Raw genomic sequence first — 23,191 nt, 5'->3', positions numbered from 1 at the left:
GTCCTGAGAGGAGACTGGAGAAGAGCAGAGCAGCTCTGGAAGAACTTGGCTCTCCTTCCATCCCAGCTGCCACCTACATAGGAATTAATGCCATGAGCGAAGGGTGATTAAAAAAGCTTCAAGGGGTGTGGGAAGAAATGAGAGCGAAGAGCTGATGAGACAGATGCTTGCAGGTCTCAGGCTGCATATGCAGACACACCTCTCCACAAGGGAGAGTCATTCTCTCCATTGCCCTGGGAGACTTACACTGGGATCCCACGGTCAGCTCTGGGCCCCTCAGTTCCACCTGCCTTATGGCCCAGAGCAGGGAGGGGCTAGCTCCTCTCTCTGGCTCCGTAGCTGGGAGACTGTGTTCTGTTCTGAGCTCCTCAGTACCAAAAAGACGACAAACCAAGGGTGTGCAGAGAAAGGCAGCGAGGGACCAATTTAGAGAAAAGACTAAGGAGGGTTAAATCTGACGAGCTTGGCTCGGCAATGAGAGAGTGTGAACTGAGTGGGAGGAGGAGGAGAGGAGGGTCTGTTTAGGAGGATGCAGGGGGGCATAACTAGGAGTAATGCTGCAACATTAACAAAAGGATTATTCTGAATGACACTTGGGAGACACTTCCTGAAAGGAGATACCCTGGGCTCCCACGGGGCGCTGGCAACCCCGGCAACTAGGACCTTTAACTCCAGACTGGGCACAGCTCTAGCAAAACTTGCTGTAGGGCCTGATCCTGCCTGGTCCCCAAGAGCCGGTCCAGATGGGACCAGGCAGGCCTTCCCCGCATTTGCATTGTCCAGAACTCGCTTTCTGCGCAGCTATGACTCACTGGAGGAGTGAAGATCCTGCGCACAGGGAAATGAACACATACAGCACCCACCAGGGGGAGCCAGCGGGCAACGTGTTGCCAGGCAGATGGTGGGAAAGGTTTGCAGCGGTGTGATGTCGATGTGATGCAGGCAGCCGTGTGGGTAGGGAACCATGCAGGGCTGTGAGCTCCCCACTCCTACCTGAGAGATGCAGGCTGGTCTCGTTATGGCATGCAGCTGGCCTTCTCCTTCGCTTCAACTGACTCACTGATTGTGCGGGGACTCCCCTGGGGCCAGATGACCGAGAGGCCCAGGTCTGAAGCAGACAGACAGGAGTGTGCAGGGACAGACTGACACAAAAACCACACCACATGAAGCTGCCAGATATTTGCTAGCAAGGAGCAACGTTACAGCGGGAACCTACTAGGCTCACTGTGGCTGGCATTGCCTCTCTGTGGGTGCGGTGTCCCAGCCCAGCTTATAACTGGGGGAGGGGAGCTGCTGTCAGCCATGGAGGAGGAGGGGTCTGGTCAGGGTTTCCTCCCTCAGCTCCATGACTTGGAGGTGAGCCTCACATCAAGGTTCAAACAGCAGGTTGGGGAGACCCCCCCCGGAGACCACCCATGAGGCCTGTGCCTGCTGCTGGCTGAGAAAGAGGGAGGAAGAACTGGGAGAAGCCGCGGAGTCTCTTTGGAGGTGTTTGCTCTAAGCCCCGGTAGTGGGTGGTGTGAAAGGTCTGTCCCATCTCTGCTGCCTCGCTCACACTGAGTGGACTCAAAGAGCAACCAGTACCTGCTTGCATCTCCCTGGGCAGCACCCACAGCTAGATCTGCGCCTCCCCCCAGCCAGCACCGTGGCCAGGAGAGATGGGGCCTCTCTCTAGGTGGGGCCCAGCACCCACATTGCTAGCAAAAAGGCAGATAAGTTAGTCTGGGAACAGTTCACCACACAGCCTCACCAAGATTCAAACACAAGAAAAGCTGCAGGATTTGGGACCAGCATGAGATGCTCTCTCCCTGCATAGGTGCACGCGGCTACAGGCAGCAGCCCTCCTCCTGTAGTCCCCACGCCGGCAGCGCAGCATTGGCCTGAGTCCCATCAGCCAGCCAGGGCCCACATGCAGGAGGATGAGTGACTGGGCACTGGTGCTTCCTGCATCACCCCAAGTGAGCCAGACACACAGAACAAGGGCCAGACGCTTTCTCAAGTCAAAGACTCAGCAATCAGACCTAAGCCTCTGACTGCCACGTGCTGGACGACTGGGGCTGGATGATCGCCTGTTCTGTTAAATCCCTCTGAAGCATCTGCTACCAATCACTGCAGGAAGACAGGATACTAGGCTAGCTGGACCTTGGGTCTGACCCAGCGTGGCTGTTCTTATGTTCTAGACTATGGCTCTGTGGGAGATGGAACATTTTTAAGAAGAAGTCAAAATGCAAAGGGACATCCCCAGTGGGGAAACAAGAAGAATGTGTGGCTGTACAAGGGGCTACTCAGAGTCTGGCTGACCAGCCCACATACTTGCTGCTGGAGTCTACAATGCGCAGTCCCAAGCCAAGGTACCAGATGGTGCTGGCAATGGTTCTGTAATAGGAAGCTCATGTCAGCATTACTCGCTGAGCTGGAGGGAGGGATTGGGAAGATGGGACAGTGCACCAGTGCATTATTCACAGCTGCTTATTCTTCGGGTGTGGTAGCTGAATTCTGGCTTCCTTAAGGCTTATATTATCGAAGCCTAGCTCTGAACAGGGGATGAGAGAAACCCCGTTCCCTACTCACTCCAATAAAACAGCAATAATGACAGGTAGTCTGTATCGAGGGTTCCTAAGTATCCCTGTTGCCTCATTAGCCATAGACACATAGGGGAAGGGTGGAGGAAAAGATCTAGGGGTAAGTAGTGTGGGGACCCAGCCAACCTTTGGAAACAGGCACGATTTTGTCCCTGTCCCTGTTCCAGAACACATATGAATTTGTGGTGAAGCAAGGTAAGTGCTGTAGTACCCTCCCAGGATCACAGTGGCATTGTTGTTGTTTGAAAGGGACCAGAACGAGTCCCGTCCCTTCCCAGCTTTGATGTATGGCTGAAGAATCTGCATTGATCAGGAGACACTAATCCCAGCCCTGAACCCCTAGCCATTTCCAAAGGAAAAAAACAGGAGAGAGAGGGAAGGAAAAATACCCTGAAAAAACAACAACATACTATTCCCGCTCCTCTCGCTCCATCTGCCAGCGCCGCCGCCTGGGGGCAGAGAAACAAAAAGGGAGGGTTACAACAATGGGAACTTTGCAGCACTCACAAGGAGCCTCCTCAGCCCCAGCAAACACAGCGCCAGGCTGCTCCTCACCATCCTGGGGAGAAACCTGTCAACAATCAGATCAGAGAGAGAAAATAACAGAAAAACTTCCTTGCAGCACTCAGTTTCCCAGCACGCTGCAGGCGTCTCAGGGCAAGGCCCTGTCACGGAAATCTCATGCACATCTCTTGTCATAAATACGGAGGGAAGGGTAACAACCTTTATGTATGCAGTAGCATAAAATCCCTCCTTGGCAGCTGTACTGAATCGCCTACCTGTAAAGGAGTAAGCAGTTCAAATAACCTAGTTGGCACCTGACCAGAAGGACCAATCTGAAAAGAAGAGACTTTCCAATTGGGGTGAGGGGGAGGAAGATTTATTTGTTGTTCCCTCTCCGGATTGAGGGAGAAGCCAAGCAGGTACAACATTTCCTGAAAACATACCTGGAATAATCAATCTAAAATTACAGAACTTGTAAGCACGGTAAGGAAATTCATTAGGTTATCTTTTGTTTTAGCTTGTGAATGTCTATGATACAGAGGCAGTTTTATTCCTGTTTTTGTAACCGTGAAGCTGAGCCCAGAGGGGAGTCTTCTGTGTTTTAAATCTTTTTTATTACCCTGTAAAGTTACCTTCCATCCTGATGTTGCAGGTGTGATTCTTTGACATTTTTCTTTATGATAAAGTTCTTCTTTTAAGAACCTGGTTGATTTCACTGTCCTGAAGACAACGGGTCTGGTCTGTGCTCACACTGCTAACCAATTAGTTGGTATATTATTCGCAAGCCTCCCCAGAAACGGGGATGAAAGGGCTTGGGGGGATATTTTGGGGGATTAGGGATTCCAAGTGACCCTTCCCTGAATTTTTGTTTAAATCACTTGGTGGTGGCAGCAATACCATCCAAGGACAAGGAAAGGAATTTGTGCCTGGGGGAGGTTTTAACCTAAGCTGGTAGAATATAAACTCTGGGGAGTCTTTCAGGCAGGTCCCCACATCTATACCCCAGAATTCAGAGTGGGAGGGGAACCCTGGTACCTCTGCTGCTGGCTCTGTCTGTAACACACACCAATGAGATCTGCACTGCAGTAGAGGCAGTGAAGAGAAGGGTCTTTAGTTTGGAGTGGGAGACCCTAGGATGCGCTGGGCTCTGGGAACCTCTCAGATTCAACTTGGGTTTGCATCTAAATCTGGGGTTTTGCAGAACATTTGCCCCATCACTTAAACGATTGCTTCCCCAAACGGAATGAAACAAACATTGTTTTTCCCTCCTGAGCCAGTGCAAACAGTGTCTTCAAGGACAGATTAGCTTGCCTGGCCTCAGGGAATTAAATAAGGAAATACACAGCAGCCCAGAACTCAGGGAACCCTCAAAACTCCAGGTTCTGTCCCAAATCTAGAACCAACAATATACAAGTGGCTCCTAAATCTGTGAAATGAGTTCTCCACTCCCTAGTCTTAGTGCAAAACGAGTGTAAGGCCCAGGGAACTCATGCATACCCCATGATCCACGGCTCTTTACAAACGTGCTGAGTAATCTGTCCTGCCATTCCAGCAGAGGGGGTATTTAGCTATGGCAGCTAAAAAAGAAAGGGAAAACACCAGCTGATCTTCAGGAACTGCCCTCCCTGGGAATGTCAGCCCAACTCCAGCCCAGACTGGGCCAGCTGTTGAAGAATCGAGCCTGGTGAGCTGAGAGAACTGCACTGACTGGGGCCGCTGATCTGGTGCTGCCGTTCCAGGCTAGGCCAAGATCCCTGCAGGGCTAAGTCAGAGGAACCCGCTGGTTCAGCTTCCCTTCCCGTCTCTCTTTTGTTCCTTCCCTTGAGCGGTTCTTGTGCATGGAGGCCTCTCCTTACAGTGCTGTCCGGCCAGCCCAGACTGACACAGAGGGAAGGAGGCCCTGTGTTTTATGTTAGGAGAGGGGACAGTTTAGGACAAGCAGCTCTGCCTTTCCTACAGGCAGAGACCACTGAAGATGATGGTAAAACCCCACTGACTCCCAAGGACGCAGGATATGACCCGTGTTCCATTGTCTGGTGCATTCCGATTGGGCTGCATGAAAGTGTCACATCACAGAACTCCCTCCTCCCTGGCAGGGGCCAAAGAGTCAGCAGTGACGTGAGAGAAGACCAGGAGCGCTGGTGCCAGGGAACCACCTATCTGGGAGAGCCTCAGATCGAGGGTGCTGCCCTCTGGCCCTGGTCCTCAATGCAGCCTTTCCCACCACACACTGATGCAGCTGACCCAGCTTCCACCAGCAGAAGTGGAGACAAATCAGGGCCACCCACACACAGTGTGCAAGGTGCAGCCTATAGGATGGTTTAGATTAAGAAATTAGTGGGAGTTACATTTAGGGCCTAAGTGTAGAGGAGACAGAGGAATGGAGGTTGCGAGTTAGGGAGAAGTCGCAGACAGTAAGATGGGAAAACTGCATTTAGCAAGGACGTGAGCCAGGGTTATGGTGCCGTTATGTTTTGGTTATAACTGCTTCAAGCAGGGTTTCTAATGAGTGTTTTTGAGAATTGTGAATGTTTCTTATAATTCTGTCTGTTGATAGTATGGGAAGGACATTGGGTCAGATGTTCGTTTACATAATGTGTAATGTAAAGAGCCAATAAGGAGGAGGAGGAAATGTAATTATGGTAAGGGGAAGTGTAATGTTAAGTAGTATGATAATAGATTATAAAATAAAAGGAGTCGATTTGTTAATTTGGAAGGAGCTCCAATAAATGTCCAAAGGGCCCCGTTCAGCTCCGGGATCATTAGGCTGTTGTCAGTGGACTGATCGCTCATTGATTACGTAGTAATTGCATCCCTGTTTGCTTAGCGATGCAGTCTGCTTTTGAATAAAGTTGAGTTTTATCATTCTAAGTGATGCCTAGTGGTCCTCTGCTAAACGCGTTTTCTGTATCCCACCTAAAGGCTCACAGCTGAAGATTATGTTGGGCTTTGTTGCACCTTCATCTTTAACAGCTCTATGTTAACTGGAAACACTTCACCCTACGGCTCCCAAGGATCCAGTTGCAGAGATCTCCCATCCCCACTCCTGCCGCTAGACAAATCGGCCCTATGGGACCATTTACTGATGGGGCAGAGCAATTTGCGTTCCCTTGTGGTGCGACAGTACTCTGGCTGCCTCCTTTCAGCCCCAGATTTCTTCTTTAACCTGAGGGATGTAATCTTTTCCCATCCACATCAGTAGCAAACATGGGAGCTGAAAGAATGGCCCTGGCCTCTGCACCAGCTCCCCACCATTATCTGCACAGGACTGGAAGAGGCATTCTCACCATCTCCCTGCCTCAGTCAGGAACAGGAGATGGTCAGAAAAACCCTCACACAGATATTTTTGTTGTTCCAGCTCCTATCTGTTCTGCATGGAGTGTGTCCATGCTGCGGGTTACCCGAGGGGCAAAAGGTTTGTCTGTCTAACTGAGACGGCAGGCCCCCTGGGGCTGTGTCTCTGTACAAGGGTCGTACATCAGTGCACAGACACAGAGTGTCTTTGGGCTCTGGCCAGCTGTCACCTTTAGGATCCCATGGGGGCTGGGTTTTTTGTCCCAACCCAAAGCTAGCAGCACTTGGGCACCACATTTCATGGGAAAATCCAAAGTGTTCCCCAGGAAAGCAGCATTCCAGTCGCCTTTTCCCTGCTGCCTGCCCCAGGATGGATAGGAGAACCTGCTTGTCTGCTAGAAGTCCAGCATGAAATAGCTGGAAACTGGCACAGTTCTCAAACTAGTGCCCCCTTCAACTCCCCTACGGGGATCATGGCTTCCTGCAAACTCTCCCATGTAACCCTTCCCTGTCAGTTCACACCAGCCCCCACCAATGGCCATGCTACTGAGGCTATGTGCACACAGATGGGGATGCTCTGCTGCCAATACCTGCTGCTGTCTCAGTGACTCTCCTCCGGGCCTCCTAATGCCCTAGCTTGCCAGCTGGGCATTTTTTGTTCCGTGTTAGCTGCAGCTCTTCTTCCAGTTGGCAGCACCCTGACATAATGCCAGACGTAATGCGGTTACTCACGGATAGGTGCTAGCAAGTGCAGCAGGCTGTCTGAGCACAGGCCGAGGATCCACCTGCCAGCCAAGCTGTGCCAGTGTAACGCCAACAGACCCCGGTTGTTGGCAGATGGGATCGAACTTGGGACCTCTGAAGCTTAATGCATGAGCTAAAAGGCACATGCCTCTTAGCTGAGGCTGCAGCAGACTCACTAATCTCTAAGTGGTCTAGGTGTCATTACAGGGGGACAGAGCACCACACCCAGCAGGCACTGGTTGCACCAGGATTGAATAGGACCTCGCCTATCGTGTGAGGCGGGGCCCATCCCACACAGAAGGAGGCTCTGAGCGGTCCGGAAGGCACCCGGGTCTGAGGGAGCTAAGTTTGGAGGAAAGGTGTGTTGGTGGGTGGGTGGGAGGAGAGGACGAGGCAGGAAGATTTGAAGTTTGCACAGTTCTCAAAGGGACTGAGCAAGTCAACAGAGAAAAAATGTCCCCCCTAAAGCTGAAGAACAAATGGGGAACCTGGGAAGAGCAGACCGCGCCAGTTACAAGGGCAGGCACTTGGTGCTGGGTGTACAAGATAGGCAGCATGGCCCAGGCCAGTGTCTCTCACCCTTTTCAGGCTGGGGACCCCTTATTCCTTGTCAAAAAATGTCACAATCCCCCCTGTATAAAAAGGAAGAGGAGGAAATGTATCAATGCAAACAGCGCAAAGCCTGGATAGTTCATTTGTGGATGTGGTTGGCAGAGAACACTGGACCCTGAAGTGTAAGGGCATGTGAGATTTCCTGTGCTTTACAGCGTAATAACTCTTCCAATTCCTTGTCATGACCCCAACTGCCTTTGATGCCCCCCTGGGGTTGTGAGCCACTGGTTGAGAAATGCTGGTCTAGAGGCCAGAGCTTGGCACTGGAATTAACATATATGGGTGCAATGACCCAGAGAGCATGGAACCCATTCTAAAGGCCCTCTCTGCCAGAGCTGAGCAGCATCTCAACACAAGATCATCTAGCAGGTGGGATTTGAAACAAGGAACGTCATGGAATAAGGAGAACAGCGCAGCCCCTGAACCTACTCTGCCTCTTGTTGCTTCACTGTCAAGCTGGAGTCCTGCGACAGACTCATTAACATTCACATACTCTTCTGCCATTTCAGTAAAGAAGGTCCTACCCAGCGGGGATCTTTAGACACCTCCTCTAGCTGATACACTGCACTTCATCATCGGAACCCTTGGCTCAGTCCTTCAGCCAGTTTTCAGTCCACGTGGCAGTGTCTTAGCCTAGCCACGTTCAATGATATTTTAAGACTAAGATTCCACTAGCAGTTAGGGGGAAAGCTTTCCCTTCAGCCACTAACACAGCCATCAATAACTTCCCTGGGATCTCTTCTCTGAACTCCCTTCGCTCACACTTCCAGCTCAGAGTCCTGCTTCTGAGCCATTCATGCTTGGCTACCTTTGCTTCCTCAGATTTAGTGCCATGACCTGTACAGTTAAGAGCTACAGTACCTGAAATCCCAGCCCGTGACTCCCAATCTACTTAAAAAGAAATCAGTACAGAAAAGAAAATGTACAATCTCCTTCAGCTAACAAAGTTGTTATTGTGTCAGACCTTGCCCTCCCATAGCCTCTTCCCCACCACACCCTCTTCCTTGCCCATCCCTTGCTGGGCTATTGCTGTTCCCACAAGGCAGGGAGCTGTCCTGTGTTGTAGAGCCTGCAAAGTATTGTGCTCACTGTTGCTGTAGGAATCATAAACTGTACATTACAATCCTACCTTCAGAGCTATCAGAGGTTTGCTCCTGCACAGGGATGAAGTCGGAATGACACAGGACTGGCATGTTGGGCTGCAGGGACTCCTGTTCCTGGGATTTATTGGGTTAGACCAACCTGAGCACTACTCCTTCCCCACCCCCACTGCCATCTGGGCACAGAGCAGAGGGTTTAACCTTGTACCCCATCTTCTTCAAGCCCACCCCGATCCTGACCTTACCTGTCAGCATCAGTCACCAGGGCCAGACGTCCATAGTCCCAGGCTACTTTACGCAAGATCGAGAAGACAAACAACAGTGCCTGCAAAAGTGCAAAGGGGAAGCTATGAGACAAAGCTTCCTCTGGCTGGGGAAGCAGCCCTCCCTGATCCTCCCCCCTCCCCACCGCCCATCTGCCTGGCATGGAGGGAACAATGGCAGAGGACAGAGGAAGCAGCTGGATCTGTGCTTGGCTTGCTTGTATGGCATAAGGAATTGGACCTTTGTCACTCAGCTGCCGCAGCAAGACCTGGAAAGAGGAGCTGACGGGGAAGTGGGATCCAACATCACAAGCACGAGATCCTCCCAGTGACCACGTTCGCGCTATCACAGCTTGACTTGCTGTCAGAGGTGGCAGCACTACAGAGCGAGTGTCAGGCTCTGCTTGGGTGGCTCAGCTACTGCAGCTGAATGGATGGCAGGATACGATAGGAGAGCAAAAGCTTCCCTGAGGCCCGCTCTTGGTGGGGGTGGGGAAAAGATACAGCGCAGAGGAGATGGGTGCACTGCAGAACTCCTGGACTCCAAGGGGGCTGCAATCTGCTCTGTTCTGGCTGTGCTGGTTGCAGCCCTGCAGTTCCTGGCAAGGCACCAACATGGCCCTTGTTTGGGCACCCAGACCCAGCAAACGGGACTCTGGGATGCAGGATTGCCCACATCTGTTCCCTGGAATGAGTCTGTAGCAATCTCCCACCAGAGCCCAGAGCTCCAGTACCTTCCCCAGCTGCCATCCTGCTCCAAGAGTGGCTGGAAACTTCATTGCTTGCATATTACAGCTCCTTCCTCTGAAAGCACCCCACAGCAGGGCGTGGCAGCATTCGCCCGTAGCTGATCCTGTCCCAGGCTGGAAATGCATCCGAGCAGGACAGGGGCTCAGAGGAGACAAGCCAGGAACGAGCAGCGTGTGCCCACAGCTTACAGCTGACACAGGCCACGCCAAAGACGTGGATCCAACACAGAGACCCCAGATGAAGGAGCTCTGTGAATTAGTGGGGAGCGAGGGCATTGTTAGCTTCAGGGCCCCACAGGAGCGGCTGCTGGCTGATGCACAGGCAGAGCGGAAGCATGCTGGGTCATCCATTCTACCAGCCATGCACACAGATCAAGGCTGTGTTTGTCCAACACCTAGCACATGACTAGAGCTCCTAGGCACTATGGTAATACAAACCAATAACAACAACAGGTGGCGACCTGGCCTGTTCTCCAGAGCACAAATAGATGACACCCTGCTGCCTCCTAAGCCCTGATATCACCAGCAGAGACTGAGCCATCTGTTCTCGGACTACGCAGTAAGCAGCAGAAGAATCAGAGGGGGGCTCGGGTCTGGCTAGGCAGGAAAGCCCATTGCCTTGGCATTAGGTTGGCCCGAGTCACATAAATCGCCCTAGTGGCCACCCCAAACCTCCACATTCCCAGCCCCGACACTCTCCCCATCCTTGTCTTCCTGCCTGTCAAGTTCAGGCCACTCCTTAGCGTGACATGAGCTAGGGCTGGAGGGAAGCGGCACGAAGCTGAAACTACTTTTCAAGGCTTCTCTGATGCGCACCGCCTCCTGGTGTGCTCTTCTAATCGCCCTGGTGTCTGGTTGCTCGTAGTCAGCGGCCAGGTGATTTGCCTCAGCCTCCCACCCGGCCATAAAGGTCTCCCCCTTACTCTCACAGAGATTGTGGAGCACACAGCAAGCAGCAATAGCAAACGGGACATTCGTTTGGTTAGGTTCTGAGCGAATAAGTAATGATCTCCAGCCCCCTGTAAACGGCCAAATGCACACTCTAACCACCATCCCTGCACTTGCTCAGCCGTAGTTAAACAGCTCCTGACTACTGTCCAGGCTGGCCTGTGTAGGCTTCATGAGCCATGATCAAGGGGTAAGACGGGTCACCCAGATAACGACAGGCATCTCAACATCCCCAACTGTTATTTTCTGGTCTGGGAAGTAATTCTCTTGCTGCAGCCGTTTAAAGAGAGTTGTGCTTCTGAAGACGCGAGCGTCATGAACCCTTCCTGGCCATCCCACCGTGGATGCTGGAAACGTCCCTTGTGATCCACCAGTGCTTGCAGCACCATGGAAAGTACCCCTTGCGTTCACACGTACTGGTGCCCTGGTGCTCTGGGGCCAAGATAGGGATATGGGTTCCATCTATGGCCACCACAGTTAGGGAATCCATTGCAGCAGCGCATCCACTATGACCTGCAACGTTTCCCCAGAGTCACAAACTGTCGTAGAGCACTAAACAATGCTTTGGCTCCTGCATCACAGCAGCCCCCACGTAGATTTTCCCACTCCAATGAATTCCGACTGACCGTAGCTTGTCTGGAGTTGCAAAGCTTCCAGAGGGCTATTGCACTCGCATTCTCATCTGTGAGGCTGCTCTCATGCTTAGTTACTTAGCGTTCAGGGCAGGGGAAAGCAAGTCACAAAGTTCAAAAGAAAGGCTCTTATGGATGCGAAAGTTTTGCAGGCCACTGGAATACGTCCCACACCTGAAAACTATGCGGTCCTACCAGTCTGCTTGTTCCCCGTGCCAAATCGGCGTTCAAATGGGTAGGAAGCTGCGTTACAGCATTAGCTTCCAAAAGGCAGGGCCTTGCGGTTAGGAGAATCAGTCTCCATGTCGTCATCGCTCTCGCTCGCTGCGCTGCCGTAGCTTGCTCTCCTCCTCCTCCCCCTCTCTCTGAATTGCAGTTCATGGCTCAGCATAGACAGCACGAGTGCGCGAGGTGTTTACAACTTGCACGATTGCGTTACTGATCTCAGCAGGGTCCATGGTCTCAGCAGGGTCCATGCTTGCTGTGCTATGGCGTTTGCTCTCTTCACCCAGGAAAAAAGGCGCGAAATGGTTGGCTGCTGCTTTCACAAAGGGAGGGGTGAGGCTGTACCCAGCACCACCCGGGACAATGTTTTTTGCCCCATCAGGCACTGGGCTCTCAACTCGGAAGTGGGAACTATGGGATAGCTGTGGAACAGCTACCCACAGTGCACCACTCCTGAAATCGACGGTAGCCTTGGACCATGGACGCACACAATCGATTTAATGATCCTAGTGTGGATGCGCTAAACCGATTTTATAATATCTGTTTTATAAAATCGGTTTAAGCAAATTCGAATTTATCCGGTAGTGTAGACGTGGCCTGAGAGCCAGGGTTCCCCAGCCGGCCAGCTACCGCTGCCAGGGGAGGGGGCTGCATTAGAGCAGCATACAGGTGGGTAAGGAGAGAACAATATTGTGCTTTTCTAGTGCTTTGTCAAAGCGCTTGGCAAGTGCTAATTCTTTGAGCTTCAGAACTGCACCACCTCTGGGAGGTCAGTGTCATAATCTCTGCCTCACCGAGGGGAAACCGAGGCACAGAGCAGTCATGTGACCTGCCCAACATCACAAAAGGTGAGAGGAGAATTCTGGAGTCTTAGCTCTAACCACTCTCTCTCCTGAGCTGGCAACCAGGGCTGGGAGTCCTGACTTCCATGCGCCCCAGCTCCAATCAGTAGATTACACTCCTCCTCCCACATCTGGGGATAGAACCCAGGAGTCCTGACTAGATGTGTCCATCCTTCATCCTCACAGCCGTACACCTCCCCTCCCCCGCCGGCAAACGGCAACAGCACAGTGGTGCGGGAGACTTACCAGAAAGCACATGAAGTCAAGGGCTAGAACGGTGGGCACTCCCCCAAAGGGCAAGCCCTGCAGCACAGTGCTGCGGATGCGGGCACTGTAGCAGTAATCCTTGGTGCTGTTACAGTCGGCGACCTTGCAGGTGGCTCCTGCTGAGCCCAGGGTGGCAAACAGGAAGGGAAGCATCTCTACTGCTTCATCGTCTTACCTGGAGGAGGGGGGAAAAGACACAGTTAGAAACACACCTGACCAACTAGTCTGCAGCCCGCTTAACAGGAGGTAGTGGCAGGTGAGGAGATCCCAGGGCCAGCTCAGCCATTGCCATCTCCCACAACCTCCATCCAGCCTCCTCCGCACAGCAGCCTCTTGCTTTACAGTCTCAAAGGGAGCTGGCTAATGAAGTTACTAACTGGCCAGCGATCACGTGTGGGAAGTCCTGGAGAGCCAGAAAGGTACCAAAGGGCTGGGGAAGAGGAGACCTACTTTGCTTCAGAATTGTCTCCAAAAATAACATGTGACCAGACGACTAGTGAAGTTACCACAGACGACAAAGGGGAAGGGATGCAGCTCAGAATAAATAAAGAACACGTCAAGGATCTTCTAACCAATTTGAATGAATTCAAATCAGCAGAGCCTGATGCTATTCACCCCAGGGTGCTGAAAGAATTAGCTGAAGAAACTCGGAGCCATTGACAATAATATCTGCAACCCCATGGATGAGAGGAGAGGTCCCAGAAGACTGGAGAAGGGCTAATGTAGTGCCCATCTTTTAAAAGAGGGAAAAGAGGAGCTGGGATCACAGTGGATCACAGTTTCAGAAGCAGTGACGAGAACAGAAACACCATTAGGGTGGTTTAAAAAGGATCAAGCACCACACTGGGATGTTGGCTCGTTACTGACCAAGAGGAAAAAGAGCACCCCTTGCTGAATGGCCAACACTACTTCCTGGAACACTTGGGTTTTTTGTGAACATCTCTCACCCAAGTCCCAAGCCAGCCCCACCCTCTTTAGCTTGAGAGCTCGGACATCATCACACAGCACAAGGCTGTCTGGACACTGATCCATGGGAAGGGAGATTTGCTGCTGTGTCCCAGGAGCTCTTTCTTGAAAAAATAATTCTCCAGTGGCTCAGCTGAGACACAGCCACATGGATTGGAGCTGGTGGAAGAACTGTAAACAAAAGGCCATGACAAACAGCAGCGTATTGATTGGCTAGTGGTGTCCAGTGGGAATTGGGAGGAGGATGGGATTTTATTTAAGAGTATCACTAATGATCTGAAAAAGAAGCCAAACATCACCTTAAATTAAATTCACAGGTGAGAATAAGAGAGAGGGATTGCTGACATCATCAGAGAGGAGAGGGGAAAGCAGGACAGCAAGGGCAAGCTGTGACAAAGTGATCAGGGACGAATAACGTGAGAGGCAGCCAGCTTTATTCATCCTGGCAAAATGAATCCGAAACAGATACTCTGTGGGAGGGAGAGACCTGGGCAAAAAAATTGACATGGGAGCCTGCAATGGAGCCGAGCAGCAAAATGAAATAAGGACCCCTGTGATTTTGGGCTGCGTGCAGATCAGAGTGGAGGCCCTGTCTGATATAGCGCTGGAGAAACCCCACTTCAAATACTGCAGCCGGCTCTGAGCAAGACCTTCACAACGGGCTATCAACAAACCTGGAACGCCTAGAGGGCCAGATCCAACAGCTATTGGAGTCAGTGGGAATCTTTCCACCAACTTCAATTGGCTCTAAAGAGGACCCTTATGGATCATCTAAAAATGGTAAGAGGCTGGAAGGAAATATGAAACTGACAATTAAAGGAGAAAATGGTAACAATCTGCTAGAAATCAGAGCTATGAACATCAGGAGGGGAAAAGCGACTGGAGGGAGAGTCAAGGAGAAGCGATAGAGCGAAATGACAGAAGAGGAGTATCAGAAACTTTGGCTGAGATCTAGGAGGCTGCGCACTGTCCCAAAGGAAGGGCTAAAACTCCATCAGTTGGGATGTTCACAACTAGACTGGATAAAGGACTGGAAAAAGTGCTAGAGGGAGCAGTGCACAAGTGAGTGTCAGCCACTCCAGGGGATCGGGAATGGGCAGAGATTAGTTAATTTACAGACCTGAGTCAAAAGAGAGAAAGAAATAGCCCCATCACCCTCACACAAAACACCACCACTGTCAGCAGGAACTAGCTCAATTAGCATCGATTAGCCCTCCTGTAGGCAGCTTCAGTCTAACGCAGAAGTGGGCAAACTATGGCCCGTGGGACCCTCCTGCCTGGCCCCATAGCGGCTGGCCCAGGGGGCTAGCCCCCGGCCCCTCCCCACTGTTCCCCCTTCCCTGCAGCCTCAGCTGGCTCACTCTGCTGCCGGCCCAATGCTCTGGGCGACCAGGCTGTGAGCTCCTGGGGCAGCGCAGCTGCAGAGCCGGGGCCTGACCCAGAATTCTGTGCTGTGCGGTGGCGTGGCTGGCTCCAGCTGGGCGGCACGGCTGTAGTGCCACCAGCGCTCCAGGCAGCGCAGTAAGGGGGTAGGGAGCGGGCAGGGGGGGGGGTTGGATAGAGGGCAGGGGAGTTCAGGGTGGTGGCCAGGGGGTAGGGGCGTGGATAGGGGTTGGTGCGGTCAGAGGGTGGGGAACGGGTTGAATGGGGGTAGGAGTCCTGGTGGGCCGGTCAGGAAGGAGGGGAGGTTGGATGTGGGAGGGTGGGGGACAGTCAGGGGCAGGAGTCCCGGGGGGCTTTCAGGGAATAGGAGGGGTTGGATGGGGAAGGAGTCCGGGGATGGCTGTCAGGGGGCGAGAAGCGGGTGGGCGGGTAAGGGGTTGGGTATGGGGCAGGGCTGGGCCACGCCTGACTGTCAGGGGAGGCACAGGCTCCCCTAACTGGCCCTCCATATAATTTCTGAAACCCTGTGTGGCCCTCGGGCCAAAAAGTTGGCCAGCTCCTGGTCTAAGGACTGCATGGGCAATGGAGATCCATCTCCTCTTGCGAGGTAGGTCCTGTCATAGCTTTCCTACTCAGATCTGAATCTTAGAGTTCAGAAAATAAGATGCTAGCATGAAACCTCCAAGCTTAATTACCAGCTTAGATCTGATAGCGCTGCCACCAGCCAGATTCCAGTGTCTGGCGCACTCTGGTCTTCCCAAAACCTTCCCTGGGGGACCCCAAGACTCAGATGCCCTGAGTCTACAACAAAGGGAAATAACCCCCTCCCCTTGTCTCCTCTTAATTTCCTCCCAGGCTTTCCCTCCCTGGATGGCGCTGGATGATCACCCTGTTTCAAGTCCTTGAAATGCAAACACAGAGAGATCAAGTTTCTTTCACCCTCAGTCAGAGTCCCTGCAAAGGTAAGCTTTGCAACTCTGACACAAAGAGATTTTCCCTTCCCCCCTGTTTCCTTCCTCCCCACCAATTCCCTGGTGAGTTCTAACTAGGAAAAAATCCAACAGGTCTTAAAAAGAAAGCTTTATATAAAAAGAAAGAAAAAGACATAAAAATGATCTCTGTATCAAGTTGACAATATACAGGGTATTTGGCTTAAAGAAAAATGAATAAACAGCCTTATCCAAAAAGAAATACAAATTTAAACATTCCAGCAAACTACACACATGTAAATACAAAAACAATATAAAAACCTATTGTCTTCTACCTTTGTACTTACACTTGTAAACAGAAGATTAGAAAGCTTGGAGAGAGACAGTTCACTCTCAGAGCCGAGAGCAACAGAGAGACAAAGACCCACACCCAGAAGTTCCCTCCCTTGAGATTTGAAAAATCTTGTTTCCTGATTGGTCCTCTGGTCAGGTGTTTGGTTACCCCTTTGCAGGTGAAATAGACATTAATCCTTAGCTATCTGTTTATGACAGGTCCCTCCAGGGCAGGGCATGGGGGAAGCTTGCTTTGTCCAATGGCTGCCCACGCTCTGTGTCAGATTCGCCAGCTGTGTCTATCAGATCCATGCATGGGCAGAGGTAAGGATGGGAGCAGTGCCTGGTCAGAGGGGGGTAGGGAGTGGTAGAGGGAGGGACCCTGAGGAGCTGTAAGGGCTAAACCCTTAAAAAGCAAACCCAGGTCAGGCTCCAGAGCTGGCTAGCTTGAAAGAGCCTTGCTCTGAGGATCTAAGTAGGTAAACCAGACTGCTCAAGGATCAGCCATGAATCCTGCAGAGACAGGGCTAAGCTTCCTCACAGCTCAGAGCATAGTTTCCCCTGAGACTCACTCCCCACCTCTCCAGGCAATATCTGCAGCTGCACAGTAATTAGCCTCGCTTAGCTCAGCCACAGCCAGAGTAACAGAGCTGAATGGCTGTCATTACCGCCAATTAGATACAGCTCAGACAAGAAAGGACCATGATAGCAAGGAGGAAGAGGAGCTTGGGGCACCTGACAGCCAGGTGTATGTGAATGCCTGGGCCAGGGGAGCCCTGGACGCGCCACCTGTGCATTCTTGCCTCCCAAGGGTCAGTTCCACGTGGCCCAGCAGCCCTTCATTCAGTTTGGTTCTGCCTGCAGCTCCCAACGACAGACAGGGACAATCACAAAGGGACCTGGGTGCTCATGCTAGAGTGGCACAGGCAAAGCCACGGGCCAGTAGACTCGCTCAGTTGCAGCACGCCGCTCTCAGGAACTGGAGCTTGCAGACCATCTGAATCCCCAGGAAACCATTCACAGGATTTCCAAGGAGAAACATACTGAAGTGGGGAGGGAACTCCAGGCAAAGCTGCCTGAACCCAGGAGCCAGACACGAGCTCAGAAGGTGGAGGAGAGGTCAGAAGCTGGCTCTGGGGAACTTGCAGCAAGAGTGGGAGCCTTAACCTCTGAGACTCCAGTTTCCTCCTTGCCCCAGGTCGCAAATGATCGACAACAGCAGGATGGCTGTTCAATGGCCCCTGTGTGAGATGAGTTGGGAACATTGGAACAGACCCACAAAAGGTATTTAGGCTCCTAACTTCCACTGAATTCAATTGTCATTTGCAGTGAAGAAGAGCTCTGTTAAGCTTGTTTCTTCCACCAACACATGTTGGTCCAATAAAAGATATTGTCTCTCTCATTGGATTCAATGGAAGTTAGGAGCCAAAATACCTTTGTGGATCTGGAACACAGCAATTGCCATTCTGGATCAGCCCAGAGGTCCATCTAGCCCTGTATCCTCTCTGTGACCAGACCAGATGCTTCAGAGGAAAGTGTGATGATCCCTGTAATGGGCCATTGCGGAAAAAACCATCTATAGGGAAGCGCCTTCCTAACCTTGTCAGGTGAATGCTGGCACATGCCCTGAAACAGGAGGGTTTCTGTCCTCTTCAGTGTAACTCTGGATGGCCTCATTAACAACAGAAAGGCTAACATTTTTTTTGAATCCTGCTACACTCTTGGCCTCAATGACTTCTTATGACAGTGAGTTCCACAGATTAATTATGCCGAATCAGACCATATTCTTTTATCCATATTAAAATCTATTCCCTTTCAATTTTCCTTTCACTTATGTTATAAGAAAGAGTAAATGAGCCTATGTCTACACTAGAGACCTCACGGCAGCACCGCTTTACTGATGCAGCTCTATGCTTACGGGAGAGAGCTCTCCCATCGACATAGTTAAACCACCCCAATGAGAAACGGTAGCTATGTAGGTGGGAGAGCATCTGCTGCTGATATAGGGCTGTCCACACCGGTGCTTCTGTCGGTGTAACTTATGTCAATTGCGGGTGTGTGTGTGTGTGTTTGTGTTTTTCACACTCTGACCGACAAAAGTGCTAGTGTAGACATGCCTAAGAGCATCTACTCTCCCTTCCCTAGACCATTCTTTGTTGTATACACCATTATGTCCACATATATGTGCCTCCTCTCTGAGCTAAACAGTCCCAGTTAGTTTGATCTCCCTTCATGTAAAGTTTTTCCCAGCCTGTGCTCAGTCTTCTTGCCCATCTCTGAATACCTCCTCTGCCTGCAAGGACTTTTCTGATCTACCAAATGAGGCTGTGCCATTGATTTACATAATGAGATAATATTTTCAGTACTTTTCTCTATCCTATTCCTCATGCATCTGAGGATCATGAGCAGAAGTTGTTAATAAACCATTCCAGTCTTTCCCTGAGTATTACAGCTAATTTAGAACCTGCGATGGCTGAGCAATATACAAGTTATTCCTTTCAATGTGCATTCCCTTGCATTTCTCAATATTGAGTTTCATCTACCATTATTTTGCCCCTTCACTTAGCTGTACGTCATGTCACTCTGGCGTTCCTTAGTCTTCTCTGGTCTTGAGTAACCTAAAAAATTCCAGGTCATGTGCAGATTTGGCTACTTCTTTGCTCACCCTCCTGCCAAGAGCATTAATAAATATATTTAACATCATCATCCTAGTACGGAACCTTGTGGTACCCTGCTTTCAACCTTTTGCCATGTTGAAAATTTGACCATTTATTCCATTTTTTTGTTACTGGTCACTTATCCAGCTTCTGATCCATGACAGTACATCTCCTCCCATCACTAGTTTCCCTTAATAGCCTTTTGTGAGAGACTTTATTAGAGGCTTTTTGACTGTTTGAGTAAATTAGGATGACCAGATCTCCATTACCACTATTTTACTGACATGTTCAAAGAATCCCAATTGATTAGTGAGACATGATTTTCCTTTGTGGAAGCTACACTGGTTAGTCCATAGCTAAGAGTTTTATAATACCATTTTTAAATTATTCCAATCAGCTAGGCTCACTGGTCTGTGGTTCCCAGGGTCACCCCAGTGCCTTTAAAAAAACCCAACAACCTACCAGGCACAGCTCTTGCTTGCTTTGACTCCTCTGATATAGAAGCTGATTGAGTTAGTGCAGAGCATTAGTATATTAATTGGCAGCACATGTTGAAAGCATTTATTTCTTAAAGACACAGCCCAAGTTCTGGTGCGTGGCTGAAAGCAAAAGCCTCCAGCTCTCACACGGATAAAAGTAAGTGTTCTTTGGCACCAGCACTGCAAGTTCAGACAGGCTTTGCTTGGATGTGCTGAGTTTTTCTTGCATAATCTCTAGATACCAGTGTGGAGAGGTACTGGCTAAGAAAAGAAGTAAAACTGCCATGTCAGGTATGCCATATTGTGGTTCAGGTCAGCTACAAAGACAGACAAGTGTGCAGAAGGGAAGCACTGGTTCTGACACCAGAGGGCTTCCAGCTGCCTAAGTGGTCTGGAGAGTCTGCAATGACTCCAAAAAGGACTTCTCCCCTCCTTTTCACCCCTCCAAGCTCTCTGGAATTTAAATAATGGAGATATACCTATCTCACAGAACTGGAAGGGACCTTGAAAGATCATTGAGTCCAGCCCCCTGCCTTCACTAGCAGGACCAAATACTGATTTTGCCCCAGATCCCTAAATGGCCTTGTCAAGCAGGCCAATGCTCAAACCATTGAGCCATCCCCCCTGCCCCTCCCTCCAAAAAAAAAAATCTCCCTTGCTCTGCTTCCTAATGGGGACATCTCAGGTGACACACAGATCAGAAATGATGGACCCCAACACAGTGGCAACACTGAGTACCTACCTAGGGCTTTGCAGCTTCAGAACCTTTCACCACTACCTGATTAGCTCAGCCGGTCACCACCTGGTCTTGTGGCTTGAAACGAGGTCTGGGAACCAGGAGAGGCCAGGCTGTTGCCTCGTGACTCACTGGGCATTAACAACTGGGAAATCAGGTAATGTCAGGGACTTCAGTGACTAAGTAATGCTGAGTCTGCTCTGCGTTTCCTGAGGAGCCGAGGAGAGGAGAGCCCAAGAAGCCCAGTGCCTTGTCAGCAGTGGGACACATTTGGCACATATGGCCTCGGTGTTAAATAGCTAGTTCAAGGGCGGAAGCTGTAGCTGTGTTCTCGGAGAGATGGGACAGGTTTATCTCTGATCCTTTCTCATCCATCCCTGGGCTGCAGTGTAGAATTATTCACTGCTATTTCGTTGTACTGGTACACCGGCCTCTCGTGACAATTCCCGTCTCCTTCATGGACGCCAGTGGACGCTACCATGTCCATCGTCAGCTTTCTCCCAGCCTGGCTGAGGTGGGGGATTTCCTCCCCCCGCCTCTTCTGAAGCAGCTCCTGAAAACTATAGTGTGTGGTCAAGGAGGACAGAAGGGGAGCTGCCCTCAAGCCTAAGCCATTGGGCAAGGATGGAAGATAGACGGGACAACTGTTCAGTTAAAAGCTGTCCTCTGCCCCAGCTCAGCCATGGCACTGGCGTGCCAGGTGCAGCATAGTCAGTGCTGATGCAGCAGGAGGGCCCAGCCCTGGCACAGCAATGGGCAGTGACATTTACTCCCGGCCAATGAACAGAGGTGCGAGAAGAATCCCAAGAATGGACCAAGCCTTTATGGCTGGGCAGAAGCAAGGTCCCTCAGTCTGTGAATGCCTGTGGGACCAGGAGGGGAAGCACTGTGCCCATTCTGGGCAGCGCTCATGGGAGGAGGATTCCCTGTGCCCCCTGGAATAGACTCTGGGTACAGGTCTGGGGATCGGCTGGAGAAATGCCACTTGCCATTTCTGTCCCAGCGCCACCCATATCAGCCTTTTGCTTGGAAGGTGAAAGGCAGGTCTTAGGCTGGATAGAGACTTTCACGCAACCTGCCCGAGCAGACAGCTTAACACACACTCGCTGTCCACGTCTGCTCCTGGATCCAGCCTCAACAGCTGGCTAGCCAGAGCATTAGCCGTGAGCGTGGCTCTCCCAGACAGCTGAACCGACAGGAATTGCACCAGCTGGCTATGCTCCCTCCGGGCACCAGACATCTCACGCTGTTCCTGCTGGAGACAGGACTACGGGAAAACACACCTCTGCCCTAGTAGGGTGTGCGGGCAAAGGCACATCTGTCTTCCTCACAGCTCTGGAAGGGGTGCCTCAGTAACCGGTGTCATTTCTCAGAAAGCGCCCAAACCCATAAAAGTGTCCAATCAGCAGGACCTGAGAACCATAATTAGATCCACCAGCACCAACCATATGCTGGCAGCTATAGATTGGCCTCCCTGAGGGGTTCTACACCATCTAAGAGACTTGGGAGTCTCAGGTCAGGAGGCTGATGGGCAAATTAGATCCTATTTCTCTACCCAGCTCCGCGACTGTAGATTGTTCTGCTTCTCCCAAGGTACACTGGGTATAACACTGCTCTCTCACAAACACACCCATCACCGGACTTGCACCGAAACACCTTTGTGCTTCATGTGTCCCACCAGTATTGTCTGGGCCTGAACTGGACTACATGGCTGGGATTGTGCCTCATGTGTCACTTGAGCAGATGCTTGGGAGTTTTAAATGCCCATCCCGCCAGAGGAAGGGTCTCTTCACCTCTCCCAGGCTTGCCCAGAGTTTGATGATTCAGCGTGTAAAAGGATAAAGGAATGAGGAAATAAGGCAAAGAGAAAGGGAGGGAGTCCCGGCTTCTTGGATGAGAATTAGGGTCAAACTTTGCACGATATTCCTAGCAATCAGCTGCTGTGACAGAAGACATTCCACAGACACGATGAGCTGCCTCACTAACCGGGATACAGACCCTGCCCCAAACAGACCGGTTCTACCAGTTTTGGGCAACTCCCCTAACACTGCTGCTACCTTTCAGCCTCCCTACTGTGCTTGGCTATTGCAGAGCACATGCTACTGGCCTGGGACTGTGCAGCTGACAGATCATCATACACAGCAGCTCCAGGGACAGCAGGAGGAACAATGTGGCCTGTGACACTTCACAGCTGCTTCTGGGTGCCCTCCCTACTCATCATCATGATAAGGACAGTGTCAGTCAGAAGGGCATTGGTTAGGGCTTAATGCACACCACATGCCTCCAGATGGACTGTTTCAGGCTAGGCAAAGGCAGGGAGAGAGGTGTGTGTGTATGTGTGTGGGGGTGCAGGGGGCTTGGGGGCATGTCTCCTACTATGAACAATAAAACATCCCATGTTGCAACAAGAGAGCCCCATCCCTGCACCCAAACTCCCCACCCCTGATGTCTGTCTCTTCCCCAAGGTGCAGCTCTGCCCTGGAACACAGACCCATAGGACAAGGGAACTCCTCTCTCAGCCCCGCCTCCCGCCCCAAGCTGCCAGCCACAGGATAGGAAGTACATATGGCCATAGCAACACAGCACAGGGGAAAGCATCCAGCATCATATGCTGCAGCCTGGCATCAAGCCCACTGAGGCTTGAGCATGTCTGGAGGGGCAGGGCCCGGCACGTGAAGGGAAAAAGGCCACGACAGGGCAGTGACATGGCAACAGTAAGGATGAGACTGCTCAGTGCTGCACAGGCATTAATTATCAGAGGGGTAGCCGTGTTAGTCTGGATCCGTAGAAGCAGCAGAGAATCCTGTGGCACCTTATAGACTAACAGACATTTTGGAGCGTGAGCTTTCGTGGGTGAATACCCACTTCGTCAGATGCATGTAGTGGAAATTTCCGGGGCAGGTATATATATGCTAGCAAGCAAGCTAGAGATAACGAGGTTAGTTC

The 23,191-nt window shown here is 51.2% G+C and overlaps 1 protein-coding gene across 3 annotated transcripts in view; it reads right to left on the bottom strand.

The window, feature by feature from the left end:
* Positions 1-23,191, bottom strand: part of TMEM63B (transmembrane protein 63B) — an 87,040-nt gene that overhangs the window by 26,336 nt on the left and 37,513 nt on the right. For 2 of the 3 annotated variants that reach the window (XM_032770434.2, XM_032770432.2), the window contains exons 2-4: positions 12,742-12,937; positions 9,082-9,161; positions 2,993-3,031 (exon numbers count right to left, since the gene is read on the bottom strand). In XM_032770434.2, the coding sequence (XP_032626325.1) occupies positions 2,993-3,031; positions 9,082-9,161; positions 12,742-12,915 (293 nt within the window). In that variant the 5' untranslated portion in view covers positions 12,916-12,937. The remainder of the gene's footprint in view (positions 1-2,992; positions 3,032-9,081; positions 9,162-12,741; positions 12,938-23,191) is intronic. The other variant, XM_032770435.2, reaches the window with a different exon arrangement.

This window comes from Chelonoidis abingdonii, chromosome 3 (assembly GCF_003597395.2).
Source record: "Chelonoidis abingdonii isolate Lonesome George chromosome 3, CheloAbing_2.0, whole genome shotgun sequence".
In the NCBI taxonomy this organism is placed as follows: Eukaryota; Metazoa; Chordata; order Testudines; family Testudinidae; genus Chelonoidis; species Chelonoidis abingdonii.
This window is presented reverse-complemented; position numbering and strand designations above follow the sequence as displayed.